This window comes from Pyrgilauda ruficollis, unplaced genomic scaffold (genome assembly GCF_017590135.1).
Source record: "Pyrgilauda ruficollis isolate IOZ18807 unplaced genomic scaffold, ASM1759013v1 scaffold60, whole genome shotgun sequence".
Classification (NCBI taxonomy): Eukaryota; Metazoa; Chordata; class Aves; order Passeriformes; family Passeridae; genus Pyrgilauda; species Pyrgilauda ruficollis.
The window spans coordinates 678,922-706,245 of NW_024527711.1; the positions used below are offsets into that span (position 1 = coordinate 678,922).

Consider the following 27,324-nt stretch of genomic DNA (forward strand, 5'->3'; position numbering starts at 1 on the left):
TGTGATTTCTGACAAGTCTCACTGGAAGCTCAATTTTCTCATGTGTTTAAACAGCATGACTGAAAATTGGGAAGCAGCTGCAGAGAGGGGCTGGGGGAAGGATGACCAGTCTCTGCAACACAAAATGAATTTTTTTTAGTCTTAGTTTTACAGAGTTTTAGGACACGGTCACCTGGTTTGATTCACTAATTAGTCTTTGGCAGAGTCATTTAAGTGAGTTTCATCAGACCAATTGTATTTGTCTCCAGTGTAAACATAAGGAATCATGTCAGACTTATGAATAACATGCTGTTCCAGATGAGGAGTCATCTCATCCTTGTGTAGGCTTTGAAAATAGCTGAGATCAAGCTTGGTGTAGAACGACTTCTTTCTCTTCATTGGCAGTAAAAGACACCCAGACAGGACGGCTGGTTCTGATGAGAACACACCTGCTGCAGGTGTGTTCTCACACATAAATGCACATAAATGCAGGTGGAACGAGTTGCTCCCACAGTCACTAAACTTGAGTCTGTTAGCCTGCTCCAGGCACAGACACACACGGGGAGGACAGAGGTGGACAAACAACTAACATCTTCAGAACTGCGTTGCTCTGAGTTCCTTCATGATCTGTTGTCACAACACAGCTGAAGGGAAGTATCTTATGGCCTTCACTAGCACAATCACCTTCCACCTTCTGCCCATGATCCCAAGGATACTCTCAAGAGGTTCCTTCACTATGAAGCCAAGTCATCATACACTTAAATATATGCTTGAAGCCCAGTGTTTGAAATATTCTGTTTGCACCTCATTTTGTTATGGGTCATAAATCAATCTCAAGAGTTTACCTGAGTTTTTATCTTCATGGTCTTCACAGATGATGGTGGGGCCTTGACCCTACCAAGCTCTGTGGTGATTTTCCTGCAAATTTCTGTGTGACTGAGTTATTATGGAGGAATTTAAAACATTGAATGTAATGCTATCCAACATTCAGCTAGAGTTGGTGAATCCATCCACAGGATTTTATAAAACCCAAATACAACCGAACTCTATAAATTTGAAATAGTGTGGCCATATGATTATCTAAATAAATATGGGTTCAAAGGATTGTACAGATGACAAGGGGAAAGCAAAACAGTATTTGTTTGAAAGAGAATTTTTTCTCTTAAAAAGGACAGAAGAATTAATTTATAGTTAAGTGATACAACAAAGAATTATGCAGGAAATAAAAAATAAAAGGATGAAAAATTGCTGGATAAGAAACTTAACACAAAAAAAGACTTTACTCTGAGTCTTGAAGAACAATTATCTCGATTTCTAGAGGAGGTTACAAAATGCTTCTCTGGTAAGAAAAGTTCTAGGCAAGAAATTATCAGTGTACCAGTGTCCTGATTGATTTGTCAAATTCCAAGTATTTTACAGAAGATCTTCATTGACCAGAAAGTTGCACAGAAAAGGGTAAATTAATTGTTCATATAGAAATTTTAGGTGTTTTGATAATAGCATAAGGTTTTTATTTTTCCATTTAATTTTTTTGACTATTATATAAAAATAAAATTTTTGACTATATGAATGTGTGTTTATGCTGCTAAAACAAAATGTCAATTTTTGTCTCAGGTGATCCGTAAAGGAGAAGTGAGTTGCTGTTGGACCTGCACTCCTTGTAAAGAAAATGAATATGTTTCTGATGAATACACATGCAAAGCCTGCCAGCTTGGCTCTTGGCCCAACGAGGAGCTCACAGGTAAATGAGATAAGGTTGTGCTTGTGTTGTCAATGAAAGTGCTCATCTAATGAGCTGAAGAAACAAATGGCAGATACAGGTGAGTGTGAGGATGGTTTTGGTCAAAGGGAACATGGGGATAAAGGTAAAATTTGGACTGAAGCTGATCTTTATCTCCTGAACCTGATCCAGGAATTATTCTCATAGTTCAACTCCTTTCTTAAGATCTGAATTACTAGATTTTGAAATAATAAAAAAAAAGTCATGGTTTTGTATTCAGTCCTGTCCTAACCTCTAGCTGGTAATATAGATTTTACCCTTCCCAAAATAGATACAAAAATAACTGCTTATCAGATAAATTATTAAGGAAGGTCAAATTTAAGAGTTTTGTTATCCCCCCAAGCAGAAGAATAATGCACTATCTTCTTTTTTAATCTGACAAAGTTCTGATTTAGTTGCTGTAGTTCCTGCAGCTAATAGCTTGAGTTCTCCAAAGAGACTTTGGTTTACATTATTCCTTTGTTCATCAGAGTCTTCTGGAGCACAGTGTTCACCCTTACCTTGGCATAGACCTCTATGCTCTTGCAGAATACCAGTTAGGCTTCTCTGGAGATAAATTACTCCCGCATTGTATCCTGCAACCTCTCTTCTTTATGAGTAAGAAGCAGAATTGAGTATTCAATTATTCAGGGCACAAACCACTTCAAAACACTGTTCTCACTGTGTCAGGCTCTGTATAGACAAGGAGAGAAAGGTTTGCTTTGGGTTTTTTTTTTTTCTAGAAGTCACAGACCAGATTTGCATATAGTTTCTATGGATGAGGGGAAAAACTTTGAGGTGTGAGGGAAGACAAAGAAAAATGCAGTTTGTTGCATGAATTTATGTAAGTGGGAGAGCATAAGGCAAGGTTTGGCCTCTAGGTAGGTTTTATTTACTGTTTTTACAGATTTTATTTTACGGATTTTATCTGCTGTATTTCCTGTATTATTTACTGTATTTTATTTTACAAATTTTATTTACTATATTTCCTGTTTAAGGACTGTTGCATTGCTGTGATAAAGGAACTTGTCTACCAAATTATTGCAAGAATATTATTTAACCATTGAACTGATGGGATGCTTTTCAGAAAATGTCAAACATGACACTTTCCCCAAGAAAAACACCTTCCAACTGAGAAAACTGGGCTAGCAGTAAAATGGACTTTCAAGTTCCGCTGCATCTATACTCCCATAGCCCTGCTCCCCCAGTTCTGCCTCCCTGGGAAACCAGCAACCAACCAGCAAAGCCTTCTTCTCTCAGGGAAAGATTTCTTGTGCCGGGAGAATGGAGAAGGAGAGAAAAAGAGAACAGGCTGTGTGTCCCCAAAACAGAGTATTGAGGGTGTAGTTACCATGTGAGGTACACTTCTCAGAAGTTTGCAAAGGCCACACTGCAGGGACCAGCTTACTGCACCAGGCTGGTCAGTTCATGAAGGTCAACTAGTGCAACTGGTCAGCTCCCCAGCCTCCAGGGATTTTGCCCGAGATATTGTAGATCCCAGCTCATGCCCCTGTTTAGGTGAGCACCCAGGTTTTACCCAGCATAGATCAGCTAAAAAAGGAGCTGCAACAAGTCAGTTAGGAGGGCATTTATCCCAAGTGCCTCCAAAGAAGACAGAGAACCAGTGGTGGGAAGGAACTGTCCACTGCCTTGGTGAAGTTTGTGTAATTAGACACTAAGCACCATTTGTAAGGCAAAGTGGAGTGATCAGGCCCCAGGCCGACCCTCAGGCTCTGTGCTTTGAGCTGGCTCTCTAGGACATACAAATTTCCATGGTTCAAGCATGGTTCACCATGTTCCACATTCAATGACATGGTGTTGTGGTCTCCTGGGAGGATGCACCCTCTGAAAGTCTAACTTTGCCCTCAGAATGGAAAAGTGGGATGGGTTGGCCTGCCAAAACTTTCATAGGTTGAGAAAATGGTTTTCCACCTATCAGTGATTGTTTTTAAGGAAATCAGTTGTATTTTTGCTCAAGCCAACAGATTTGTGCATTACATGAGCAAACATTTTGTGTTTGTTTACAAAATCACATTTTGCAAACCATTTGTCTGGCATCAGACATGTATTTTATGCCTTTATGGGGACCAAAATCGATCTGTACACAAAAGAGCCCTTGACATCAGTGCCAAGCAACATTCCTCAGGAGATCTAACAGTTGTTCCTCAGCCAGGCACAAATTTGGCAGGCCCTATCTGGAAGCCAAACACCTCCCCCCCAAACACCACCTCTTTGGTCTTCATGAGAACAGCTGGTGGAATGTGCCCTCCTAGTAATAAATAGGACACCCATCTCACGACTTCAGAGCTGCCTAGTCCCCACCCAGCTCATTATCAGCATGATGGCTGGATCTTGTCTTATATAACTTTGTATCACAAAGAGATTTTAAGAAATCTATTCCCAGCTTATCCATACAAAATAATGAGCTGTGTTTTTAATGACCGTATTCCTAGTGCCAACTCTTGTGCTTATAAAAAAACTGCCTCTCAATCTTGTTTAAAACATAGGATTTAGTAATAAATGTGCATTAAAAGTTAAGAGAGGTTGGTGTATTTTGTATTCTGGCAAGGAAATTTCCTTTCTGTTTATTAAAGCATACAGCAATCTCCTTGAAATGTCCCTACATCTGATACTGCAGCATACTAAGTCTCTTTGCTGCTTGATAAAGCCATTTCCTAGGGAATGTCAGCTCCACAAGGCTACACATACAAAACCTCATTAGAATAAGTCTTCCCTGCATGATTACTTTCAGATGAGTCCTGTAAGTTTATCAGCCATGCACCTGAAATGGCTTTCAACATGGAGCTGCACCTCACTGTTTGCCAGAGATCTGACCTTGGATAAAAACTTACTTGGAATCCTTTCTTGGCTCACATAACAAAACATTACTTACATCTTTCTTATGCTCAATGATCAGCATCAGTTTTGTGCCATGAAGTTCACTAAATAAAACATGTAATGGCAGGGATGTTACTGACAGAAAGGGAGACAGATTAATGCACTTTTTCAGCCGCCTATGGAATATCAAAAGTCAGATGCAGCAGGGGGAAGACAGAAGGGATGCAATATGTGTAGGAAAACAAAGTTATTCTCAGAACAGAAAAAGACGTTGAAGTGCTGAAGTACAGAAAAGCACAGATAATCCAAAGGTAGTGGAAAAGGTAAGTGGGATCAAGAGTTTCTCTTGATTAAATCAGTTACTGGAAAATGTCTCCACCTAGAAGTGAAAATGAGACAAGAAAGAGAATGTTAACTGCCCACATTTTATTTTGTCACAAATTTCAGATTGCTTTTGCATGCAAAATTCCCCAGGGATCAGGCTCCTCCTTGGCCAGAAACCTAGTAAGTTCCTTCCTTCTCTCAAGATTTATATGTACTATCCCAACATGTACCAGAAGTAATTTATGCTTCCCAATCTGCTGTAGCCCCTCTAAGTCCCCATGTGTTGCGTTGGCAACATCCATAAAACACACCACCAGTTTACACATTAATGTGGCCAATGTGGCTGAGACACAGACTCAGCTACAGCAGGAGGAACTCAGTGGTTTAAGTCCAGAAGTAGATGCCAGTCACTCCTCTCTTCCTCAAAGCTCTTCTTTTTGTTATATTCACAGCAGGTGGAAAAGAAATAGATGCCACACAAGTTTAGATACAGGTGAAGGGATTTTCTTAGTGCTGATGACCAACACTGATGCTGACTTTTCAAAAGCTTTGGGAGAATCTGAGGATGTGAGCTTCTGCATTTAAAAATGGTGCTCTAGAAAGACCAAATAAATTTTGTTCAATGTCTCAGAGCTTTTTCAGTATATGTAGGAGCATCTTGGCTCAGTTACCAATAACATTTAAGGACCTTTTGGAGTGAGAAAGAAGCAATTATTCTGTCTTTCTGACATTCAAAGACAGCATACAACAATACCAAAACCAAAGTTTTGTCTAGTCACCTCAGGAATGGCAAGAAAATTAGATTATATTAATTTCAGTGACAATTGGATTATTTTCAGGTTGTATTGACATTTTTCACAGTCTCTGTGTATTCCAAATATGCTGACTATTTGATTTTCTTAATTGGATTCCCATGAAAATAGGAGCTTAACTATTTACACCTCTTGAAATGTTTTCTTTGCCATTCAAGGGTGAGAGTATATATCAGAAATACGTATTTTTTTCTATAGCTACAAAAATGCTTTCACCAAATAAAGTACAGTAAAGCCAGGATAACAGTGTGATTTTGCTGCCCATCTGGAAGTGATAGATAAGAGATGGATTATCCAAAAAACCATTGGATGGAAAGGATTGAAAAATGTGTGTGGCAGGGTCTGAGCCTCAGTTGTCCCCTAAGACTGGATTCTGCCCCTCACTCAGGCAAAAGGTGATTAATCTCTTGCCCGAAATATTCTCAAAGGGTATCTGCTTGCTCCCATCAGGCTGCTTTCTTGTATTCCCTCTTGCAAAAATGTTGCAGGCATGGGTGATTTCAGCAATTATCTGACGCGGGTCAGAACACAATCTAGTCTGTGCTGACATTGATTTTTCTGCTGAAACATTACTAGGATCTTGCTTTATGATCATAATTGTTAAGGCTATAATTGAGACTGAGGGTAAGAGAACACAATTTTCATCTGGTTATTTCTAGTGTTAAAAATGCACATCAGCAGAAATAATGTCCTGTTTTCTGTGCCCCTTATTTCTCCTTCCTTTTTATTTCTTACTCTGAAGGAAATGTAATCATTGCTATAAGTCACTTTCACTCTATTCCTCTTGAAAAAGGTATATGTGGATGAGTTAAGGGTCCAGAGGGCAATATTATGACCAGGATCTCATTTTCTGCTCCCTTGGTTCTCGGTTTGCACACTTTTCTTCCCTCAACTGCTTGTTCCAGATAGGGTGTGAACTTCAGCTTCCAGTCCAGTGTGAGCCACACAGCACTTCAGGCTCGAGTGAGCTCATTCAATATTGCTGAGCTCAACAAGCAGCTCTTGCAGGCTCCCTGGCTGGATGAACAGGAACTAGCCAACAAAGCCAGAAGGATCCACTTGTAATTGTGCCTTATGTTATGGAAAGTTTGCATTTGGAACAAAACATTTACAACACACAGAGCCAGCACTTCTAAGTGAAACTTAAATCAAAACAGTAGAACTGGCATAAGGATAGACCTGATTTTTGTAATTCATCAGTTGTTCCCATCATTCTGCACACTTGTGTAATTAAAGAATAATTTCCCATATGGTCACAAAGTAACTTGAATGTACTATTCTAAGATTCATGGCCTTACCTCTTACTGCAATGCATAGCTAAATCTAAACATTCCAGTTACTGGGGACTCCAGCCCCTGAGCTGCAGGTGCTCCAGCTTTCATGGTTTAAGATGTGATCAACCCCAAATCCTGCCCTGCAGAGGTGGCAGAGTACACACATGCCCAGTCATCAGCTGCCTCTGCTGCCTGTGCAAAGCCACCTTTGCTAATAATTTCAGTAATGTGCCAGTCTGGGAGCTGCAGCAGCTAAGACACTTCTGCATGCCCTGCTTTTGTAGCAAGTTCAAAAGGTCCCACCAGAGTAGGGCAAAGAACTGGTGACTACAGTAATTTACCATAGCACCAGAACAAAGTTCTGACATGTTAATGTCCTCTCTCCCTTCAGATGGTACAGATTCCATTCCAAGGTCAGGGCCCTGATATGTCTCCCAGGACTCTGGAGAGTGTAGTCCTCTGTTTGGATAATGTTGGGGTTTGGAAAAAGAAAAAAGTAAATTATAAAATCTACCCCATCAGCTTTATGCAGATTTTTATTCTGATGCTGACATTTTTGCATCTCAGCTTTCCATACATGTGGAAGCCTAAATAACTAATCAAGATATCCCTCTGCCATCTTTTGGGATTATAATGAGAGAAAAATTTAGAAGCATTGATATAAAATATTTAATTTCATAACATAAACAGACTTTGAATAATGAGTGCTAAATACCATATGAAGACACATTCATTACTAAAATGTGGTTAGATCGTTGTTTGCATTTCAGCCTTGAAGTTTGGACTTCTGATAACCTTGGAAGAATGTCTGAAAAATTACCTAGAAAATCTATTTTAACAGGTCAAACTTGCTGACCAGGATGCAAAATCCAACTGAAATATATTTAGAATTTACTAAACTAGCAGCAATTTTCTGCCAGTTTTAGTCTCCATGTGCAGATTCAGTAAGCTTTAGCTAATGATGTTAACTTAAGAGAAGTTATTGAATTACCTTCACTTTTCAGAGTCAATCCTATTCACAATCCCTATTCTATCAAGTTTGCCTTTGAAAATAGTTTAGTTATGTGTTTTATATTGGTTGCCAAGGAAGGGATTTCTCAGTGCTAAGCTAATACATTTTTATGGATGCTGAAGGCATCTTCTAGGTGTCAAGGTTGTAATAACAAATTAAAACCATGCTAAGAATCAAATCTGAAATAAAATCTGAAAATATGGTCTATAATATAATGCTTTATATCTATAAACTCTTCTTCCAGATGAACTAATTTTAATGCAATATAAAAGATCAGAAATAAGGGACAAATTTGCCTCTACAGAAAGAAGACAGTATACTAATAGACCTACTAATTGACCTATGGCAGCAGTCTGGCCTTCAAGAGAATTTCTTCTCCTTGTTCATGGCAAAATTTAGTCCATCCATCAAGTAGCTAGAGATTTTTCCAAAATATCAGAAACTACTTTTTTTCTCAGAAGGTCCTTAGACATCCTGATCTGTATTTTCTTGGTGATTTTTGGGGGTCCTTCAAGAAAACCTTTCCCCAGCATATTAAATGAAATTCTGATTTTTTTCTGTCTGCTCATCTTGCTATTCACGTGTGTATCTGGTGTCTTGCTCCATGCTGGCTATCTTTCTAGCCAGCAGAGCATAATAGCAGTTTCATGTCAATTTTACTGGAGCTCCAGGCACCCTTGAGCACAGAACAACTCGACACCTGCTCCAAATTGGACTGGGTCCAAACAGCCTTTCCACAAGCCAAAGACCACCTTAGTGCCTTAGCACACTAAGGCACTATAGGACAAGACTGGGCACCACAGGCAAGACTACTGGCTTTGTTCTACCTGTTTCTGAGCCAGCTAGGAGAGAAAATTTTCCAGGTGCTTGGAGATGCTGATAAAGTGTAAGAGATAGGCTGTGGGGCGTTGTCATGGCCATTGACAAGAATGAGTACTTTTTGTGGTACCATTTTTCAGCTTTTGTCTTGGTATAGTCCAGGTCATTTTCAATCTAACACGAGCACTGACAGTGCTGTTTTCCCATCTTTCTTTTACTTGATCTAGCTGTCCTTCTCTGAAAAGTGCCATTGTCAGAAACCATTACCTGCAAAATTATTACATGAAAACTTCACCAATCATTGTTTCATGAAGATGATCCAATCTTTAGATCTTAATTGAGGAATAAATCATTGCAAAATTTAGCAATCTCCTTGTAAAGTATACTCAGTGACGGGAAAAATACTACAAGTTTTCAACATTTTTCTCAGGTATTTCATCAAGAGAATGTAAAAAAGGGTAATAAAGCAAGGAAGGCATGAAATAATCTGAAACTAATGATAAACACTTGTTTATGATTCACCTCTGCTACAATGTTAGAAATTAGGCAAAATTTAGCCCCTATATCATTGTCTGCATGCAAAGGCCAACTGCCAGATAAAGACCTTTTCTCTTCAAATTTCCTGTCTAGAATATGTAGCAGTGTTAGAAGCTGGAAACTATTAGTTTCCACAAAATATTAGTTAAATCTTGCTAAAATCAGAAATAGAGGTCGCTTACTTATAAAACTTCCTGGAGAAGAACCCACAGTGGGATATATGCACACAAGAGAGGATTCCTTCTTGTTTTCACCCTTTTTCCCTACTCTCACTTGTGTAAAATCCTGATTTTTATGATGTGATTACTGTGCTACTTTAAACTTCAAAAAGTCAGAAAAAAATACAGTACCTCTCTCACACTGAATACTAAATAAGAAAACCCATAAAACCAGCAAGAGTTAAAAAAGTATCATCAACTAATGCAGTGAAAATGTTTCATGAAAATCTATTGTCTTTCTTATGTTTAGGTGTGGTAATAATTTTATTAATGCAAGAGAAAGCTTTTCACATCAAAGCAGGCAAGTATGGATAGCAAATTAATTTGTATTCAGTAAGGAACCCAATACTCTTACACTAAAATGACTGCAAATTTGTATACTTTAATTGCTCTAATGTCAAAGACTCATTGACCCCAATCCTACTGATTTTTCCACTCTCTTCAAGAACACAGAAGTATCTGCCTTGTACCTTTGCCACCTGATTCAAGGTATTATATCTTCAAAAATATTATTTCTGTAGAGATACAGAATGCAAAAATACTTAGAGAAGAAAGGAGTTAAGCCTAATATTTAACCATGCTGTTTCATGAAATGATTTTTGCTACTAAAAATGTTAGTGGCAGATTTGGAAAACTCTAAACTCAACATAAAATGCAGGAAAAGGCATACAATAGATTTCACATGTAGAAACTCCCAAATTATAGTCCTGATACCTACATTTACTCCTGCTCATCAATTCATTGAGATCCCAGGTTGCCTAATTAATTGAAATTTATTGGCATCCAAATATCCAGCAGACAGTCCTAACTACCCTCACTGCAGAAAATACAGATGTGTGCACCTGGCACTCCATCCTCACAGGGTGCAGTGCCTTGTCACAAGCCAGAAGTCAGAATGACACTCCCCTACATGATCTAACCAGAAGACAACAACATCATTACAAAACCACAAAATTTTGACATAATTTAGATTTTGCAATCAAGCTTAATGCAAGTATAGGAGAAATAAACGCTTTTAGTTGCATTTTCTCCATTCCATCACCCACTCCCTGCTGTCCTGCCCTGGCTGGCAATGCCAGCATGTCCACTGTTTTCAGGAAGTTGTATTCCAGAATATCAAGATCCTCCCCTTTGTTATTACTGGGTCCAGCTGACATGGAGCTCATTTTGCCCATAGCAGCCCTGACAGTGCTGTGCTTTGCATTGATAGCTAGAGACACACTGATAAGACAGCAGTCATTTTTCAAGGCTATCTCTCCAATATTCCTCCCTCACCACTATGCTGGGTATGAGCAAGACCTTGTGAGGGGGCACAGCCAGGACAGCTGACCCAAACTGGCCAAAGGGATGTCCCGTACCGTACGATGTCTGCTCAGCAATAAAACCTAAGAGAAAGGTGTAGGTGTGTGCCTTTTTTGTTATGACATTTTTTCTTCTGGAGAAACTGCTACATTTACTGAAGGCCTGCTTCCCAGGAAGTGCCTGGATATCACCTGCTGATGGGAAGTAGAGAACAAATCTTTTGTTGGTAGGCATTGGTATAAGATACTCTAGTGCCATGGGACACAGAACCCATCTGCATCCTGAGTAAAAGTCATGAAAACAAGCAAGGTCAAAGGATCTGAACAGGAGATTCAGTTTTTGGAAATAAAATGCAAGGATGGATGCTTATGGCTGTCGTCAGCAACACAGCAACTAAGTCTGCCCAGAAATCCTGGAAGAAATCATAGACTGTCCAGGAAGCAGAAATATCTATCCAGCCTGTGCAGTGCATTCACAAAGGAGGGAAGAAAAGGGATGCCAGCAGCATGTTTTCTGACAGCTTTTACTCCTTACTATTGATCTGTACACTGTAGAATTAAAAGCTTTTTTGACTCTCTATGACCCAGATGCATAGAATGATTTACTGAATCCTATGAAAAACTGAAAAACAAGTGTCCTTAAACAGGTTGGCTGCTAATTCAACTTTGTTGCTAATTTATTAACTTCAATTTTATTTCACAAGTTAGATAAGGTTTTAATTTTTCAGAAATTTCAGAAGGATGAATGGCAGAAAAAGGAGTACAGTGTGCCATTCCAAATTACCTATTACTTACGAGACCAATTCTAGAAAATTTTTGTTAGAAAAAAGGTAGCAAATCTGAGAAACACTCTCTTTTTTTTTGACAGTTAGAATCTACAAGATTTCTCTCCACAATCATTAAGCAAATACCAATATCCTTTATAGTGTACAGTATAATTAGTAGGATTAACATCTAGTCCTTTAAGTGTAAATAATATGCAGAAAACTCTGAAGCATTTTAAACTGAGGTAGTGCAACTTGCTGCAGAAATTTGCTCATGAATTCCTATATTTCTTAGAATTTAAAGGTAAATTTGCACTATGAGAGGTGACTTATCTTAATCAGCTTGGTCATCATGTTCTATTCCACATAAAGTGTATTACTGAAATAAGCTATCATTGAAATGTACTTATTGTGCCATTATAATGGCATTATTTTAACACAATCTGAGCCTACACTCCACACAATGGCAGCTTCCTGAAAAACAAAAAAGAGAAATATCAAGAAAACCTCTAACTATCATTAAAGAATCTCACACCTACATACTTCAGTTTACCTTTCTCTTTTTATTTTTCTGTAGGTTGTGACCTCATCCCAGTCCAGTATCTCAGATGGGGCGATCCCGAACCCATTGCAGCCGTTGTTTTTGCATGCCTGGGTCTGCTGGCCACGCTGTTTGTTACAATTGTGTTCATAATGTACCGTGATACTCCAGTGGTCAAATCATCCAGCCGAGAACTTTGCTACATCATTCTAGCCGGCATCTGCCTGGGTTACTTGTGCACTTTCTGTCTGATTGCAAAACCTCAACAGATTTACTGTTACCTTCAGCGAATTGGCATCGGCCTCTCGCCGGCTATGAGTTATTCTGCTCTAGTAACTAAAACCAACCGCATCGCAAGAATCCTGGCTGGAAGCAAGAAGAAAATCTGTACAAAGAAACCTAGGTTCATGAGTGCCTGCGCCCAGCTGGTCATTGCATTTATCTTGATATGTATACAATTAGGCATCATAGTTGCCCTCTTTATAATGGAGCCACCAGACATAATGCATGATTACCCAAGCATCCGAGAGGTCTACCTGATTTGTAACACCACCAACTTGGGTGTTGTGACTCCCCTTGGATATAATGGGTTATTAATTTTGAGCTGCACCTTTTATGCATTTAAGACAAGAAATGTCCCAGCTAATTTCAACGAAGCAAAATATATTGCCTTCACCATGTATACCACCTGCATCATTTGGCTGGCTTTTGTGCCAATATATTTTGGAAGCAACTACAAGATAATCACCATGTGTTTCTCAGTGAGTCTGAGTGCCACGGTGGCCCTTGGCTGCATGTTTGTGCCCAAGGTCTACATCATCCTCGCTAAGCCAGAGAGGAATGTGCGCAGTGCGTTCACCACATCCACGGTAGTCCGCATGCACGTGGGGGATGGAAAGTCATCTTCAGCCGCCAGCCGCTCCAGCAGTCTGGTGAACCTGTGGAAAAGAAGGGGATCATCTGGTGAAACGCTTAGGTAAAGTTTTTTAATGTGGGAGTGTGGGGAGGTAATTGTCATCTTCTGAGAGCTACTAATAGTGGAAAGACAAAGGGAAGTGTGCTAATCTCCTTTGCCTCTGCACTGGGAGTGGAGTGTGTCCTCTGTCCCACATCTGCAAGTTTTGGGGTTGATTTAGTCAAAATGCTGTGCCAAAACTGTTGACAAAGCAATGGGAAAACAAAGTTGGAAGTGCTGGCTGTGAAAACTGTACATGAATATAGGGAGAAAAACAAGATTGTAGGAGTAAAAAAACCCAAGAGAAGAAATATAACTCATTGCCTTGTCCTGAACACACCCATTTACAGTCTCTTTCCCTTAAATGAACTTCATAGTGTCTGTATTTTTCCTCTAGTGACAGCAGGAAGACAACAGGTTTGGTGCTAGAGCTCCATAATTGAGGTGGAATGTTAAACAAAAAAGTCATCATGAGCAGCCTCTCTAAGGCATCTGAGAATTTGTTCTCTGTGGCTCTTCTGTTACACCTTTTATCTCCTGCTCCCTTGGTTTTCCTTACGTATACTATCTCTTCCTAGTTTCTTTCTTTTTGTCCTCACCTATCTCCTCTTCCTTAACTTTTTCTGCAAACATCTTCCTAATGCTAACAAATTCAGCTGCTCACAGACCCTGCTCTGCCTACCCTTCCTGCCATTGAACAGATACTCCCTTATATTTCTTTGTTTCTTCCTAATGTATTATTTGAATTCAGCAATCATGAAGACAACTTGTATATTAAATGTATAAAAATTATCTTAAGTAAGGAGAGCTCTGGAGTGGAAACTGCCCTGCTCCATAAAGCAGAACCTGTAGCTGTGCACCTTGCCCAGTGGTTGGTTTTCATCCTTTGATCCTTTCACTTTTGGTATGGGTGCTATGAGAATAATTTAGGTTATTTAACTGCTGGCATTAAAAAAAATAAAATCTGTTGATATGAAACTGCAAAGAAGCAATTTTGTCATTCCTCAGCTATGTATGTGTAGCCTGGATGTGACAGGTAGCTAGATTTTTCTCCTCACTGAAACACACATGGATTTCAGGATTGATAATATGAATATTTCCAGACATGTCATTGTTCATAACTGCAGCTGGCATGGAACAAGGACAATTTGTACTTCCATTTATATGTGAATCACAATTTAAACCTCAGGGAGGATTTTATTAGTAATACCTGCAGGATATAATCTGCCAAAGTGATTATTTCTTTCTGTCAGAATATTACTAATGATTCTCTTTCAGAGACTTTGAAATGGTACAAAAATGCCCAGTCTATTGCAAGATATTTTATACTTATGATCAGTTAATGATGGTTTTTTTTCCCCAGTTTCTTTCCAGGTGCAGAGTAGGATATTTTCAAAAGATAAATCATTTTTCAGATTAAGTGATGGCTACCTGAAATATCCTTTTCTGCAACTTTTGTGTCTATGTATAAATGACCTGAGGTATTTGAATTATATATAAGCCCTGTAGCAACTTTTGGGACTGTTAAAAGAGTCATTCTTCAAAATATGTCTTCACTAGAAGGCATTCTTCATTGAGATCATCATTATTTTCCCTCCCTTTTGCTGCAGAACTCATTTGCCACTTTGCAACCTTTTTACACAACAAGGTGGAGTTATAGATGATAGAAAGATCTCATGCTTTGGAAGGAAATTTTTGTGATCTGTTCAGGTCTGGTTTGGAAAGACATTACTCTAAAATCTTTGTTTTGTTCTGAAAAGCAAAGAGCATACCCCATTATTAAATATCTAAATGACAAGATGTATTTTCTTCTTTTTGAGGACTCTCTTTCATTTCTTTACATCCGTCAGTGAGTAGATAATATCTGCAGTAGGGAGATATTAGCAGAATATAATAGATCATCAACAACAAAGACTCCTTTTTCAATAGCTCTGTCTTGGGAATTACTTCAATCCAAAAGAGCTTTCAGAGTGCCCAGTATGTGTGTGTAGGGATGAAAATGGCAGCAGAAAGCTGGTACATTGACATATTTCCCGAGATACAAAGAATTTGAACTGTGCATTTGAAACTTGGAGAAAAATTTGTATGTCATCAGCAGTGTTCATCATGCACAAAACTGGAGCAAAGAAGATCCTCCTGATACATATGTCTGAATCCCCAGCCAATTGAGCTGTAATGGTGCCACTGAGTTTAGTAGTGCTCAGTCAGGGTGTGCCTGCAGGGTCTAGGCATCCAAGAGCAAAATGATTCCATCAATCCTGGGAAATTCTCTCTAGTCAATACCAATTCGATTACACGAAAGAGAGTCCTAAAAGGTGATAAGTACATTTAAAATGGTGCTCAGGACTTCACCTAGGTCTGGCATAGTCTCCAAGAAAGTACAGAAAACCACTGTCAGCTTCAATTTCATTTAGTGTAGAAAATGAGCAAATATAATTCCACCATTTTACTTGGTAATCAAACATTTCTTTGAAAAAAAAATCTGATTACACAAAGCTATATGTTTCAAGGTATTACTCAGTGCAATGCTCAAAAGATTGTTTTGAAAGTTATTCAAGTAAACAACAAAGTATTCAGAATCAAAGGAAATATGCACTAGAACTTCATGGCATTATTTAAATAGCTCAGAGGGGTTTTATTTAAAAGAGAGTGAGTCACTGTTGAATTTTAAAGAAACATGCTATTTAAGTCACCAGTGCATAGAGGGGCCTCTATCATTAGCATTTTGCTTCTTGACACTAATTTATAGCACAGTGTAGCATTGCATCAAATCATTGTCAAACAGATAATGCCAACATTCCATTCAGAGCTTTCACATCAGCCACAAAATGACAGATAACAAGACTGCTTTTGCCTAAATAAAGCAATGCATCTGTTAAAGTCCTAAATGACTTTTTGCATGGGGTGTTCTTCAATTAAGAAAACCCAGGCAAGCTGTGGTTTTGTGTTGGAATGAATCTTCACATACTGAAATATGTAGAAGGAGAGAGTAAAACTATTCATTACCCAGTGAAACGAAAACCATTTCATGTAGGCTATTGTGATTCAGCAGTACTCACCAAAAGATATTCTGCCCTCATTTAAGGTGGGGTTAACGAACCTGACATTATCAGAAGTGACTTCACAGAGAAGAGTACTACAGAGCTGGAGTCAAAACCATATAACTGGTGTAGAGAGGCATTGGAATTTCTGATTCCAGTCATCTTACAAGTTAGTTTTATAGAGACTAGGAAGGCCATGAATACATTGAGTAAATCTTGCCTTGAGGTACCAGGAATTATTATCACATATGCTACATAGCCTTTTTGCAAGGACCAAAAATACAGGGCTAATTTATCTTCTCCTCACTCTCAGATAACTCGCTATTCCATGTAAGATAAAGGCTGTATATTTCTGCTGCAAGAGCTGCTATTATACTTCTAGTCAGGACTGCACATCAAAGGGTCTCAGTCATGTTACCCTGACCTAGAGAATAGTGCAGATATTCAAAAGCTCCTTTTAGCTTTCTAATATCATTGTCCTGGATTTCACACAAAAAAGTAACCACTAGTTGTTTATGTCTTCTGGAAGGTGTCTTTAAATGGCATACATGCTCCATTTTCCAATCTTCCCACTCATCTCCCCACAACTACCCGAAGACTAATAGGATTTCTTACCTTTAAAGCAAGTAATAAACTGTTCTGAGTAACCAGCAAAGTATTAAAAACCTTCCTAAATAGTGTATATCGCATATATATGAGGCATTTAAGTATTTAAAATCCTACCAGTATTTTTCTCAAAAGAGGGAAACCTATAGATGTCCAGTACAAGCCAAAAGTGCCCTCCTGAAGCAAAACAAGTCTGATTATCTGATCATCATCTTAGTCAGTAACTAAGCCAGAAGGCTGAGCAGCACTTTCAATCTGTAACCCAGGCAGGTAGCTATGATCACTCTAAAGGAAAGAATCATCACCAGCTCAGCCAGATAATGTTAGGTATATTCAAGATACATTGACTGTGTTTTATGCCTAATTACTCCATACAGCTGTGAACAGCACAATACTAGACAAAAGAAGAATTATGCACATAAATATCTGCACCTTACCTGAGAGACACTTCTCTCACAAATCTTTTTAAGACTAAAGTTTAATAACTTGGTGTGGCAGTGATACTTTATTCTGCATGGATTTACTATGTGATGAAGCATTTCCCAAATATTTAAACATAAGCTATGGCTGTAAATCTAAACAGAAAACTCACCTTTTTTTTTTTAATGTATTGTCTTGCCCACTTAAGAAGTTTGTCCTGCACTGTATTATTACAGAACTGAGCGTTGCTCTGTGTACATCTGCCGAAGTGACAGTACTGACAGCTTTCATCGAGGACTGGGGATTCCTTGTCCTAGTGAGCCAAACTCACCTGTGGTTCATTAAGGGAACCACAATTTTTTTCCTGTATAAATCACCATCATTTTGTTTTATCTTACTAAACTTAAACAAAAATGCTCACACCTCCACCTCAGAATCAGGTTTGTCCCTCTCAAGCACTACACTGCTACATCAGAAAAAGCCATCAGGTGCCTGGGCTCACATGCTGATAATTGCCATTCCATTTCTTCTATGAAGAAAACATGGTAAGCAAGGTAGATTTTTTCCACTTAATTGGATTTAGTCCTGGACCACCAATGTCTATAGTTAGTGCATAATTAGACATCAGACAGTCCCAAACTGTGCCATAATTAAATATTTTGGAAACAGGTGTCTCCCAGCACACTGCATGCTCTGTTTCCGCAAGGAACAGCTGGTTTCCTCCCTTCTCTATTCTATTTTCCTGTTTATGATTGAGTATAGATATTTTTTTACAATTCCAAAAGGAGCAATTTTGGACCAGAAAATAAGAAAATATGCTTGTATCAGCCTGGAAGCTGCCATTCATAGTTAGAAATATTCCAGTATAAGTATTATATAATGCATCTGCATGCCATATTTCAGCACTGAAATCTTGGGATGAGCTTTTTCAGAAGTCTGAATTTAAGTTTCTCAAAAAGTCAATTCTTGTTTCCACAAGAAATTCTTAAACTTCTAGTGTGAATGAAATCCATATAAAGTACTGAAAAAGACCAAGTGAATTGAAATGTGAAAACTTAGTTTTCACTACTGCTATGCTGCATTATGAAGAAAGTTCTGGGAAGTTATTTATTTTCCAGACAAATGGGAAAACCCATCAGAAAAAACTTCTGCCACTGTTACACACACCATGCCAAGGTCCCCAAGATGCATCTCATGCAATTCCCACTATCCAGATACCAACTTTTCACTGGCTGAAAGCCACATACATGAATAAGCAGATAGATTTGAAGGCATGGCCATTGAGCTGTGATCAAATCTTTTTAGAGTATGTGTGTGTATTATGAGGATTTCAAATGTAAATGGGAAAGATTCAAATTTCCTATGCCTCAGCAACTTGCCTGACATATGAAACAGGCCTGTTGTTTGACACAGAGCTTTTAGTCTTGTAAAGAATATGGAGTACAAGAAAAACTGAGAGATTTTTGTGGAAAGCTGAAGCTGGTTTTCATTCCTCATGTGCAGACCCATTCAGAAAGGTACTGATCCTGAGTTTCTGCCACAGCATATTCTACTGAGACACATTTTTTATAGTGCAAGTTACAGTTTTGTCTTCATATATATGTAGCTTGAACAATTTCTCTGACACGTTTTGAATCATGATAAAAGAACACTACAACTCACTTCCAAACTAATTTTTAAAAACTTTTTACTTACCAGACTTCTCCAGGAAGCAGCCTATAGGTTCATACTCAAAATCTGCATAACCAAAAGTCTGAGATATTTCTGGTGATCTGATTGGTCATACAGTACACTAAGGCTAAAACTCCATCATGTCAATTGCCTGGCAAAACAAGGCAAAGCACAACTTTCCTAAACTCTAGACTAACAGTCACAGATTTCATAAAAGTCATTGGTTCTGCAGTTTCTATGGGTAGTTGAACTGATTGAAACATGGAAAACATGAAACTGAATATAGAACAGGTTGTAAACCCACAAGACTCAGCTCAAAACTAGTGCATAACCTGCTGTATTGAATAATATCAGCAGCTTGTAATATATGACAGCATGGGTTGCTTTCCTACTGGAACATGGTGGAGCTGTTCTGTCTTGTATAAAATAAACACTGTCTGGAAAAAAAAAATTGGGAAAAAAAAGAGTTGCTTCCTACCCTGGTGAAAAGTAAAATTATTTTTAATGTCAGTCAGTGCCAGAGGAGAGGTCCCAGCCACCTGTCGTATACCCATTGGGCTGCTATAACAGCTTTACAGTAAAAGATTTTTCCAATTCCAGTGTTATTTCACCATGGGGGAAAAAAGAAAAAAAGACATGGGGGACATTATTTTAAATCCTGAAGTTTTATAGACTAAAGAAATAATTTAGAGATGATTTTTAGTGCTAAACAGTTCTTGTGTGTACAGAGAATTAATTAGGAGACTATTAAAGAATGTGAACTGGGACAACTAATGCTTAAGTTACAGTCTAGAGATGATTGCACCATCTTTCAACTAATAACAGTGGTAAAAGTCACATTCTAGAAATGATTGCACCATCTTTCAACTAGTAATGGTGGTTACAGTGACCAGCTTCTAGCCATTGTGCACCTCAATGCAATAAATCCTTTTGGAAACTGAAAAGTAGAAAAGCTGCTCAAAACAGGACCACATATTTCTGTAGGGCAAAAGATGTCACAGAAAAATCATTGTGCACCAAAAAATAAATTAATTTCTCCAGATGCTCTTTAATGGAACCCTTGACTCCAAATTGCACAAAAGTGGTTAGATGCCTCTGTATTATGAGTTGATGGTCAAAAAGTGAGGGCTAAGCTTCTTATATGACTTAGTTTATTAGAGCAGATAACAATTTACAAGAGGTGAAGGTTTGGCCCAACAGGTATTGTTTTTATCTAAAAAAGGAAAATCTAGGCTTAGTGACACAAGATGCTATTTGTTTGCTTCATAGCCTTGCTAAAATTGAATTTTGATGCATGCAGGATTAAAAAAAAAAGACTCTTCAGAGAAGGTCATTATCCTTTTGATGGATTAGTCTGCATTTATTAATGAATCAGTTCCCAAATGGATCATTTGGAGCTATTTTAATCTAATATACTACAAAAATTTAGATTGAGAGATTACTGAGTGATTTGAGTCCGTCACTTTTCCCTAAATAATTTAGTCTTGGTGTCTTTTTAGACAAGCTTGATACAGTGATTAATTAAACTTCAAATACTCTGAAATGACTGAAGAATATTTTATAAAACACAGTGAAAGGTATTACTAGAAGCTTTTGATAAACTACTGCTAAAACATTCCATCTGTATAATGGATTTATACTCTTGAATGACCTTATTACAACGTTTTTTGTGTACAGTGCTAGTGCTGTTTTTTGAAATTTCCTCTCAAATTTAATTAAAATATTGATTGATTGATTGATATAATTTTTTGGCTGCATTAACTGAGCACATGTCTTCAAGCCTAATATTTGGCATTATTTATATTATTAAGACACTGTTACCATCATTTTGAAGCAAATATCATAGCTGAAGTCTGCAAATTAGATGACATTTTGAACAGTTCCCTGCCTACTGTTATCCATATATGCTTTAGGTTGCAAAATGGAGTCTTGCTACTGTACTGCAAAAAAAAGAAAAGGAAGGAACAGTGGACACAGGAACCCAAAAGTTCGTATTTATTTAGAGAAGGAAGAATTTCTAATTTTTAATAGCAGTGTTTATCCCTTTTACTTTTTTTTAATCTTCAAGCCTGCCTCCAAAAATTCTGATGACAAATAAAGGCCACCACATACTATATCACTACTGTCCTTGTCACACATGCTGGAGAGCACCCAGAGAATCCATGCAGGTGGTCTCATGTTCATTAGCATGCACAATGTAGCTTCTGTCTTTCAGGTTTGTCTACCAAAGGAACTTCTGCTTCTTTCTACAGCAAACTTTGATAAAAACTGGCATTGCAATTGATTTGATGCACTGTAATTAATCTGATAAACAAAAGACCAGGACATGTACCCTCCTCCTTCCAAGGTCCACCAAGTCACGAAGCAGTCTGCCACTGTGGGAGCACCTGTATGAATTATAATGAATGGTATTTGTATTTGTATCCTGAATGTTGATGTAGACTAGTGGAGGAGATGGCATTTCATCTGGCTGAAAGCTCTGTCTGGTGACAAATACCTTTTCATGACTGTGACTGATATTTAAGGCAGATGTCTTATAAAATATATACTCATTATATATGTTTATAATATATAACAATTTTAATCTGCTGTTATATATATACCATTATATATTGGATGTTTATATAGGTCAGATTCTAGTGTATGAAAATCCTGTGCAATGATTTGTCCAATACTTCAGAAAAACCTTTCTGGAACAAGGCAATTAAGCAGCCTAGTAATATTTTACTATCAGTCTAATCTTCCCTTAAGCCAGTATAATGCTTTGAATATCATTCCAACAAAAATGTCATTTTAATTCACAAGCTGCAATTACACATTATTGCTTAATTAGAATAAGATTTTTTTTAAAGTGAAATATTATGCTGCACTTGAAAAAAAAATTGTAAGTTTGGCTCTAAAGCAATTTTACTTGCTGAAATTGTGCTAAGTAAGCAATGTTTATATGTTGGTTTTTTTTAAAAATTAAAAAAGTGGCATGCTTAATAACATAAAATTTATTTTATCCATTATATAAATGGGGAAATTTCACAAAATAAACAGAGACTCTTTCAAAATATTCAGTGCAATATGCTGCAATTTCAAGATAGCATGACCGATCTCACAGAATCAATTTTCGAAAACACAGTATGTTTGTAGTTCAAAGCAGCCCCTACAGTAAAAACACTAAATATGTTTCATATTCCATTCTTTAGCATTTGTGCAGAAATCTTTAAACATATTATCTAATCTAAAGGCTAGCTTTAACTCTACTGCAATGAAATTTAAGTTCTTCTTAATTTCTTAATATCAAGACCAAGGAATATTGCAGATGAAATATACTGCTTGTATATAAGTTAACAGTGTCAAGCACACATTGGGTGCTCAATAATCAATAACACTTCTGCATGGCAGTATGAGATTGTATTTGAAATAGGGATTTATGACAGATCTCCATCTCCAACACAATAAATTACATTTTATTTGTATTTTAAAAACCTAAAGATACCCTGAGATATCTTCAGTTAGTTAAACTTTTTTACTGAAATAGTGAAAAAAACGCCTTATGTGAAAGATTAAAAACGAGTTTATATTTGGTAATTTTTTTTTTCAGAGGACAGATTGTTTGAAAAAAACTACTTTTTGTTATTGCAAGGTCTTGTCTTTTGAGAAACCTCTCACTGTGTATAGTGTGGACATTTTAACAGAACCTGTGCATTACCATCCACATTCTATCCACAGATTATTTTTCAAGGATTCAAGAATGTCTTTGACCAAACTATTGACAAATATAGGCTTTGGCACAACTTCTAGGTCTCCCCTGCCAACATCCTTCAGACAGGAGATGTACAGCCATATGAAATGTGCTGATGATCAAGGCTTCCAACACCTTTTGCATGGAAACTGGGAAAGAGCAGAAGTATGAGGGATGATGAACAAAGATGTGTCTCATCCTAACGTGAAGACAAGATAACCAGGATACCAGCACCTGGATCTACTGTGGAGGCATAGTCTAAAAAAGCCCATATCTAGAGAGTTGTCAGCACAGAAAAAAAAGAAAAAAAAATTAAAAAAAAAACGGGGGTCTACACATATATAAAAGCTGATTTCTGCAGATTTTAGTGAATCACTATTGATCTCATTCAGGATGATGACACCCATATTCCCCCTTTGTTGCCCAGAGTATCCATTAATATAAGTCTACAAGAGGAGTTTTGTTGGAAGGTGAGGAAGGCTAGAGAAAAGTCTAGAAGTCCTTCAAACCTGAGCAGTCTCATTGGTGTTTCCTACCATGAATCACATGTACATTGACTTCACTAAAAACCAAGGCAGTGTAGTCATGGTTTCTCAGCCCAGGAGTTCTTTCTCTCTAGTGAGAGAGCAGAGCACTGCTGTGTAAGATAGAGTGATGTGACCAAGCATTTGGCAAATGGATAAGCTCTGCAGTGACTGAGTTACTGGGAATTGCTTCCCAAATTTCCTTTCACTGATCAACACTTGTAAAACATATTAGTATTTGTCATTGAATATTTTCCTTAAAAAAACTTGCTCCTGTGCCAAAAAAATGACACAGATCACCATTTCCCACCAAAAGATGTGAGAAAAACATTTAAAGATGACCCAAAATATTTTAGATCCTATTTGGAATTTAATTGCTGCCTTTCTGCACAAAATCAAAGTCTTCTATCTTTTTTCTAGCCAATATATAGTCTTGAAATTGGAGAAAATGAGAAAATAAATTTGTTCTTGCAAATACTGCTCACACTGTACTGTTTTATGACTCTTCCAAAATACCCAATTACTTTTCACATTAGTAGTTCTTATGTCAACTGCAAAGAAATGCCTGAGGGTTTTCCCCCTCAACAGATTTGCTCTTTTAAAGCAATCCTTGGTTTTAACAACCTGGAAGGTGACATTTTTCTAATGCAAGATGTCCTGAGCCAAATTAATATCCTGTGACTGCTCTGAGAGCTGAAAACATTTTATGGAGAACCTTTGGTATGCCTTTTTAGAATAGTCACTCAAAGAATTTTGCAGCTTCTTTTCAACAGTTAGATGCACTTTCCACACCAGAAGGATTGACTATAGTTTGGTTTACTGTTTCATAATATCCATGGATATTTAGCACTGAATGAATGGCAGCATAGCAGCTACTATGGCTGAAGGCTTTGAGGTTTTATGAGGCAACATGTTGTTTCTGGTAGTGCAATTTGCTCTTGAGTGGATGGATAAACTTGTGAGATTCATAACAGTGTCTCTGCTGATTTTCATGGTAGTGAAATTTATACTAATGTGGAATGGACCATTGTAGGGGTTTATTTATCGGAGCATCCATCCTAACCTGGGGTTCTTCAGGATGGGATTACCAAGGACATTTACCTCTTGTTCCTTTTTGTTGCTACTTTCTAAAATCCTGCTTATTGCGACCATTTAGAGTCTCCCAGGTTTTCAGTTTCGATTTTTTCCATATGGCTTGCTAAACAAAATATCTCTTTTAGTTATTTACTCTAAACATAACTGTATTTCCATCTTGCTCTTCCTAAATGCTACTTTCTTTGATGTCTAACACCTTCACTTCAAGTTTATTTCCTTTTTTTTCCTGTGAAGTTTCTACACATTCTTTTCTTTCTCCTCTTTTTCTCTGGCTATTCCAATTAATTTTGTATGATCCAGTTTGACTTCATTTGTATTTTTCAGTAAATTTATCTACTCTCTAAATCCATCCACTTTTTCTCTGCTCTAGGAATCGACTTCCATTTAGTACGTGTGTCCTGTGCGAGCTTTGTGCCTATCTGGGAACACTACATACACCACACTCCAGATGGTCTTAAAACCTTGGTAGCCAGTCTGCAAAATTGCTGTTGTTCTCCTTTCAGTAAGGTTATAATTTGTAAACCAAAGGACTTTGCATTTAAACACCTCATTTTGCTGTCTCCAGCTCACTCTCAGTTTCACTAAGCTTCTTCATCAGTGATTTATGCAATATACTCTGCATCTGAGGGTCCAATACAACTGCACCCAATATTTAGTTCACTTTTTCTGTATTCAAGTTATTTATCTTTTACAGAGTAATTCTCCTCAAGGTACTTTTGTTATCTAGATCGGATTAATGAATTAACAAAAAAAAAGTCCATTATTCTGTGATTTTAACAGTGTTAAATGTGCAAGCTTCCCCACAGAAGTGTGTTAAACCCCCACAGTGCAGCTCACAGGATTTGGGGGTGGGATATCACTATCTCTTTGAGAACACACGTGCAGGTATTTTGCTCAAATTTTTCTTAAAGGACTTAAATAGGTATTTCAACACCTAGCACAAGAATTGGTGCAATTAGGGTGAAGTTCGCTGCTGGAAGGAGAGACAGTATGAGACCTCTACATTACTCGCATCCCAACTGAGTGTTCAGAGTGTAAACAACAACCAGGTCTTATCTTGTATCCCATCCATGAATCAATTAGATGATCAAGTATTAAACTGTTTATCCAAATGATTTTTCTTCATCGAAGTGCGAGGTCTTTTACATAGTAGTGCACTGGGCTCTAGGTTTGGGGTTGATCTCACTTGACTTTATGTCAAGACCTCAGCAAGTAATCTAACTTCAATTTGTTGTGGGTGGAGAGAGGAAGTCCGAATCACAACATGAACTGTGAGCCCACACTGATTTTAGCAAACCAGGCCACTACACTGGTGTTTGCTTTGAAAAGTGAAACAAGCCACATATTACTAAGATGTAGGATCAGGGAAATATGCTGGTTGAGAGCATGACCACCACCTGATTTCCCACTGATTCTTAAGTGTTGCTTCCCTTAAAATGTTTCTCTGTAAAGAGATTTTTTCTCTTTTTGGTCTAATTTCTCTGTTTTGGTCTAACTCCAAAAAATATTAAAGTGTTAGTCTGTTATTTATTCTGTAAATCTCTTTGTCTCCTCCTATATACAAATTCAGACATATATATATATATATATATATATATAGATATATATAAGGAAAACGAGCACCTGTCCTGCATAACCCTGTTGGCTTTAACACTGGTCTGGGGTTGTATGCAGTTATTCCACCACTCCCACAGCTGCTTTGCACTCTTCTCTACCACTGCCACAGTAGCATTCATGGGCATGGCCCTTTGCATAGCAGCTGACAAAGAAAGCTGAGCACACAATCACTTCTCTCTGTTTGCTCCTGTTGTTGTCGTGATTTATTAGGTACAAAGGCAGGAGACTGGCCCCCCCGCACAAGTCGGAAATAGAGTGTTTCACCCCAAAAGGGAGTATGGGGAATGGTGGGCGAGCTACAATGACCAGGTAAGCAAAGAGCAAGTGGCCTTAGGTCAGTGTGATATGTCTGTGAACAGAAAGGAGCAACCCTGGATAACTCCAGGCTAGATGCTCTCTCTGTAATTCCTGTGTATCCCATAAAATATGTTTAGAAAAGAAAAAAAAAAAAAAAAAAAAAAAAAAGAAAAAGAAAAAGAAAACATGTTGCCACTGCTGATTTATGTGTTCCATCTGACTACAAAAACCTCTGCACCATGTTCATTCCAGTGATCTGAACCACATGTCCTGTGTGATGTTGTTGTAATATGGTGCTTTGGGGAGGAGAAATCTTGCACCTGACTTATTAAGCCAGTTGGGCAGATGAAAAGAACTAGCATTCTAACCTGGAGTAAGGGTAGGTCCGCTACATATTAGGGGTTACATTAAGTCTAACCAAAAAAACTTTTTAAAAGGTCAGAGAAAAACTGATTGATAAAAACATACTCAACATGAAAATGTTGGTTCTTCTTAATCAAAATATCTTATGGAAAAGTGCTGAGTTTTACAGTTATTTTAAGGAAAGGTTTCAAAGTAATTTTAAATTCAGTTTAAAGCCTCTTTTTAGTAACTTTCTCAGTTTAATACATATACTTATTTTTTGTTTCATTATCATTATATTTTGCATGACATTAAGCAATGCTATAATGTAATGAATATCAAATACTAGATTTTTTTCAATGTTACTAGGATTAACTGCTTTAGTATGGCCATTTTGATGTTTTTCCTATTGAAATATTTCAAACTGCTTCATTCTGTGAAATACTTGGAGATTTCAGCAATTCTTCTCATTTTGAGTTTTCCAAAAGTTGAACTCTCCCATAGGACAGAATTTTCATTTCTCCATATAGGTCCTTTCATAAATATATAAGCACATTCATGCCAAAGATGATTATACATCTTTCATGAAACAATGCTCTTAAGAAGCATTGTGCCATTGTGTTATGTTCTACTAAGTGTAAGAACCATTGCACCATTTATTAAAATATCTACTTATTCCTTATCAAGCCCTGTAGAATATTTATAAATGTAACAGTAGAGCACAGGGTGACCAAATTATACCATCACTTTTCCCAAGTGTTACTTTCCTCAGGGAATTTTATCATTGCAGGAGGGTGTTCAGGGAGACACTTGCACAGTGTTACGTTTCCCTTGGGTACAGCATC

At 37.6% G+C, this 27,324-nt stretch overlaps 1 protein-coding gene across 1 annotated transcript in view; it reads left to right on the plus strand.

Annotated features, from left to right (window-relative positions):
* GRM5 (glutamate metabotropic receptor 5) overlaps window positions 1–27,324 on the plus strand; it is a 232,456-nt gene that overhangs the window by 196,213 nt on the left and 8,919 nt on the right. The window contains exons 7-9 of the mRNA XM_041483657.1: window positions 1,594–1,720; window positions 12,215–13,154; window positions 26,051–26,149. Of these exons, the coding sequence (XP_041339591.1) occupies window positions 1,594–1,720; window positions 12,215–13,154; window positions 26,051–26,149 (1,166 nt within the window). The remainder of the gene's footprint in view (window positions 1–1,593; window positions 1,721–12,214; window positions 13,155–26,050; window positions 26,150–27,324) is intronic.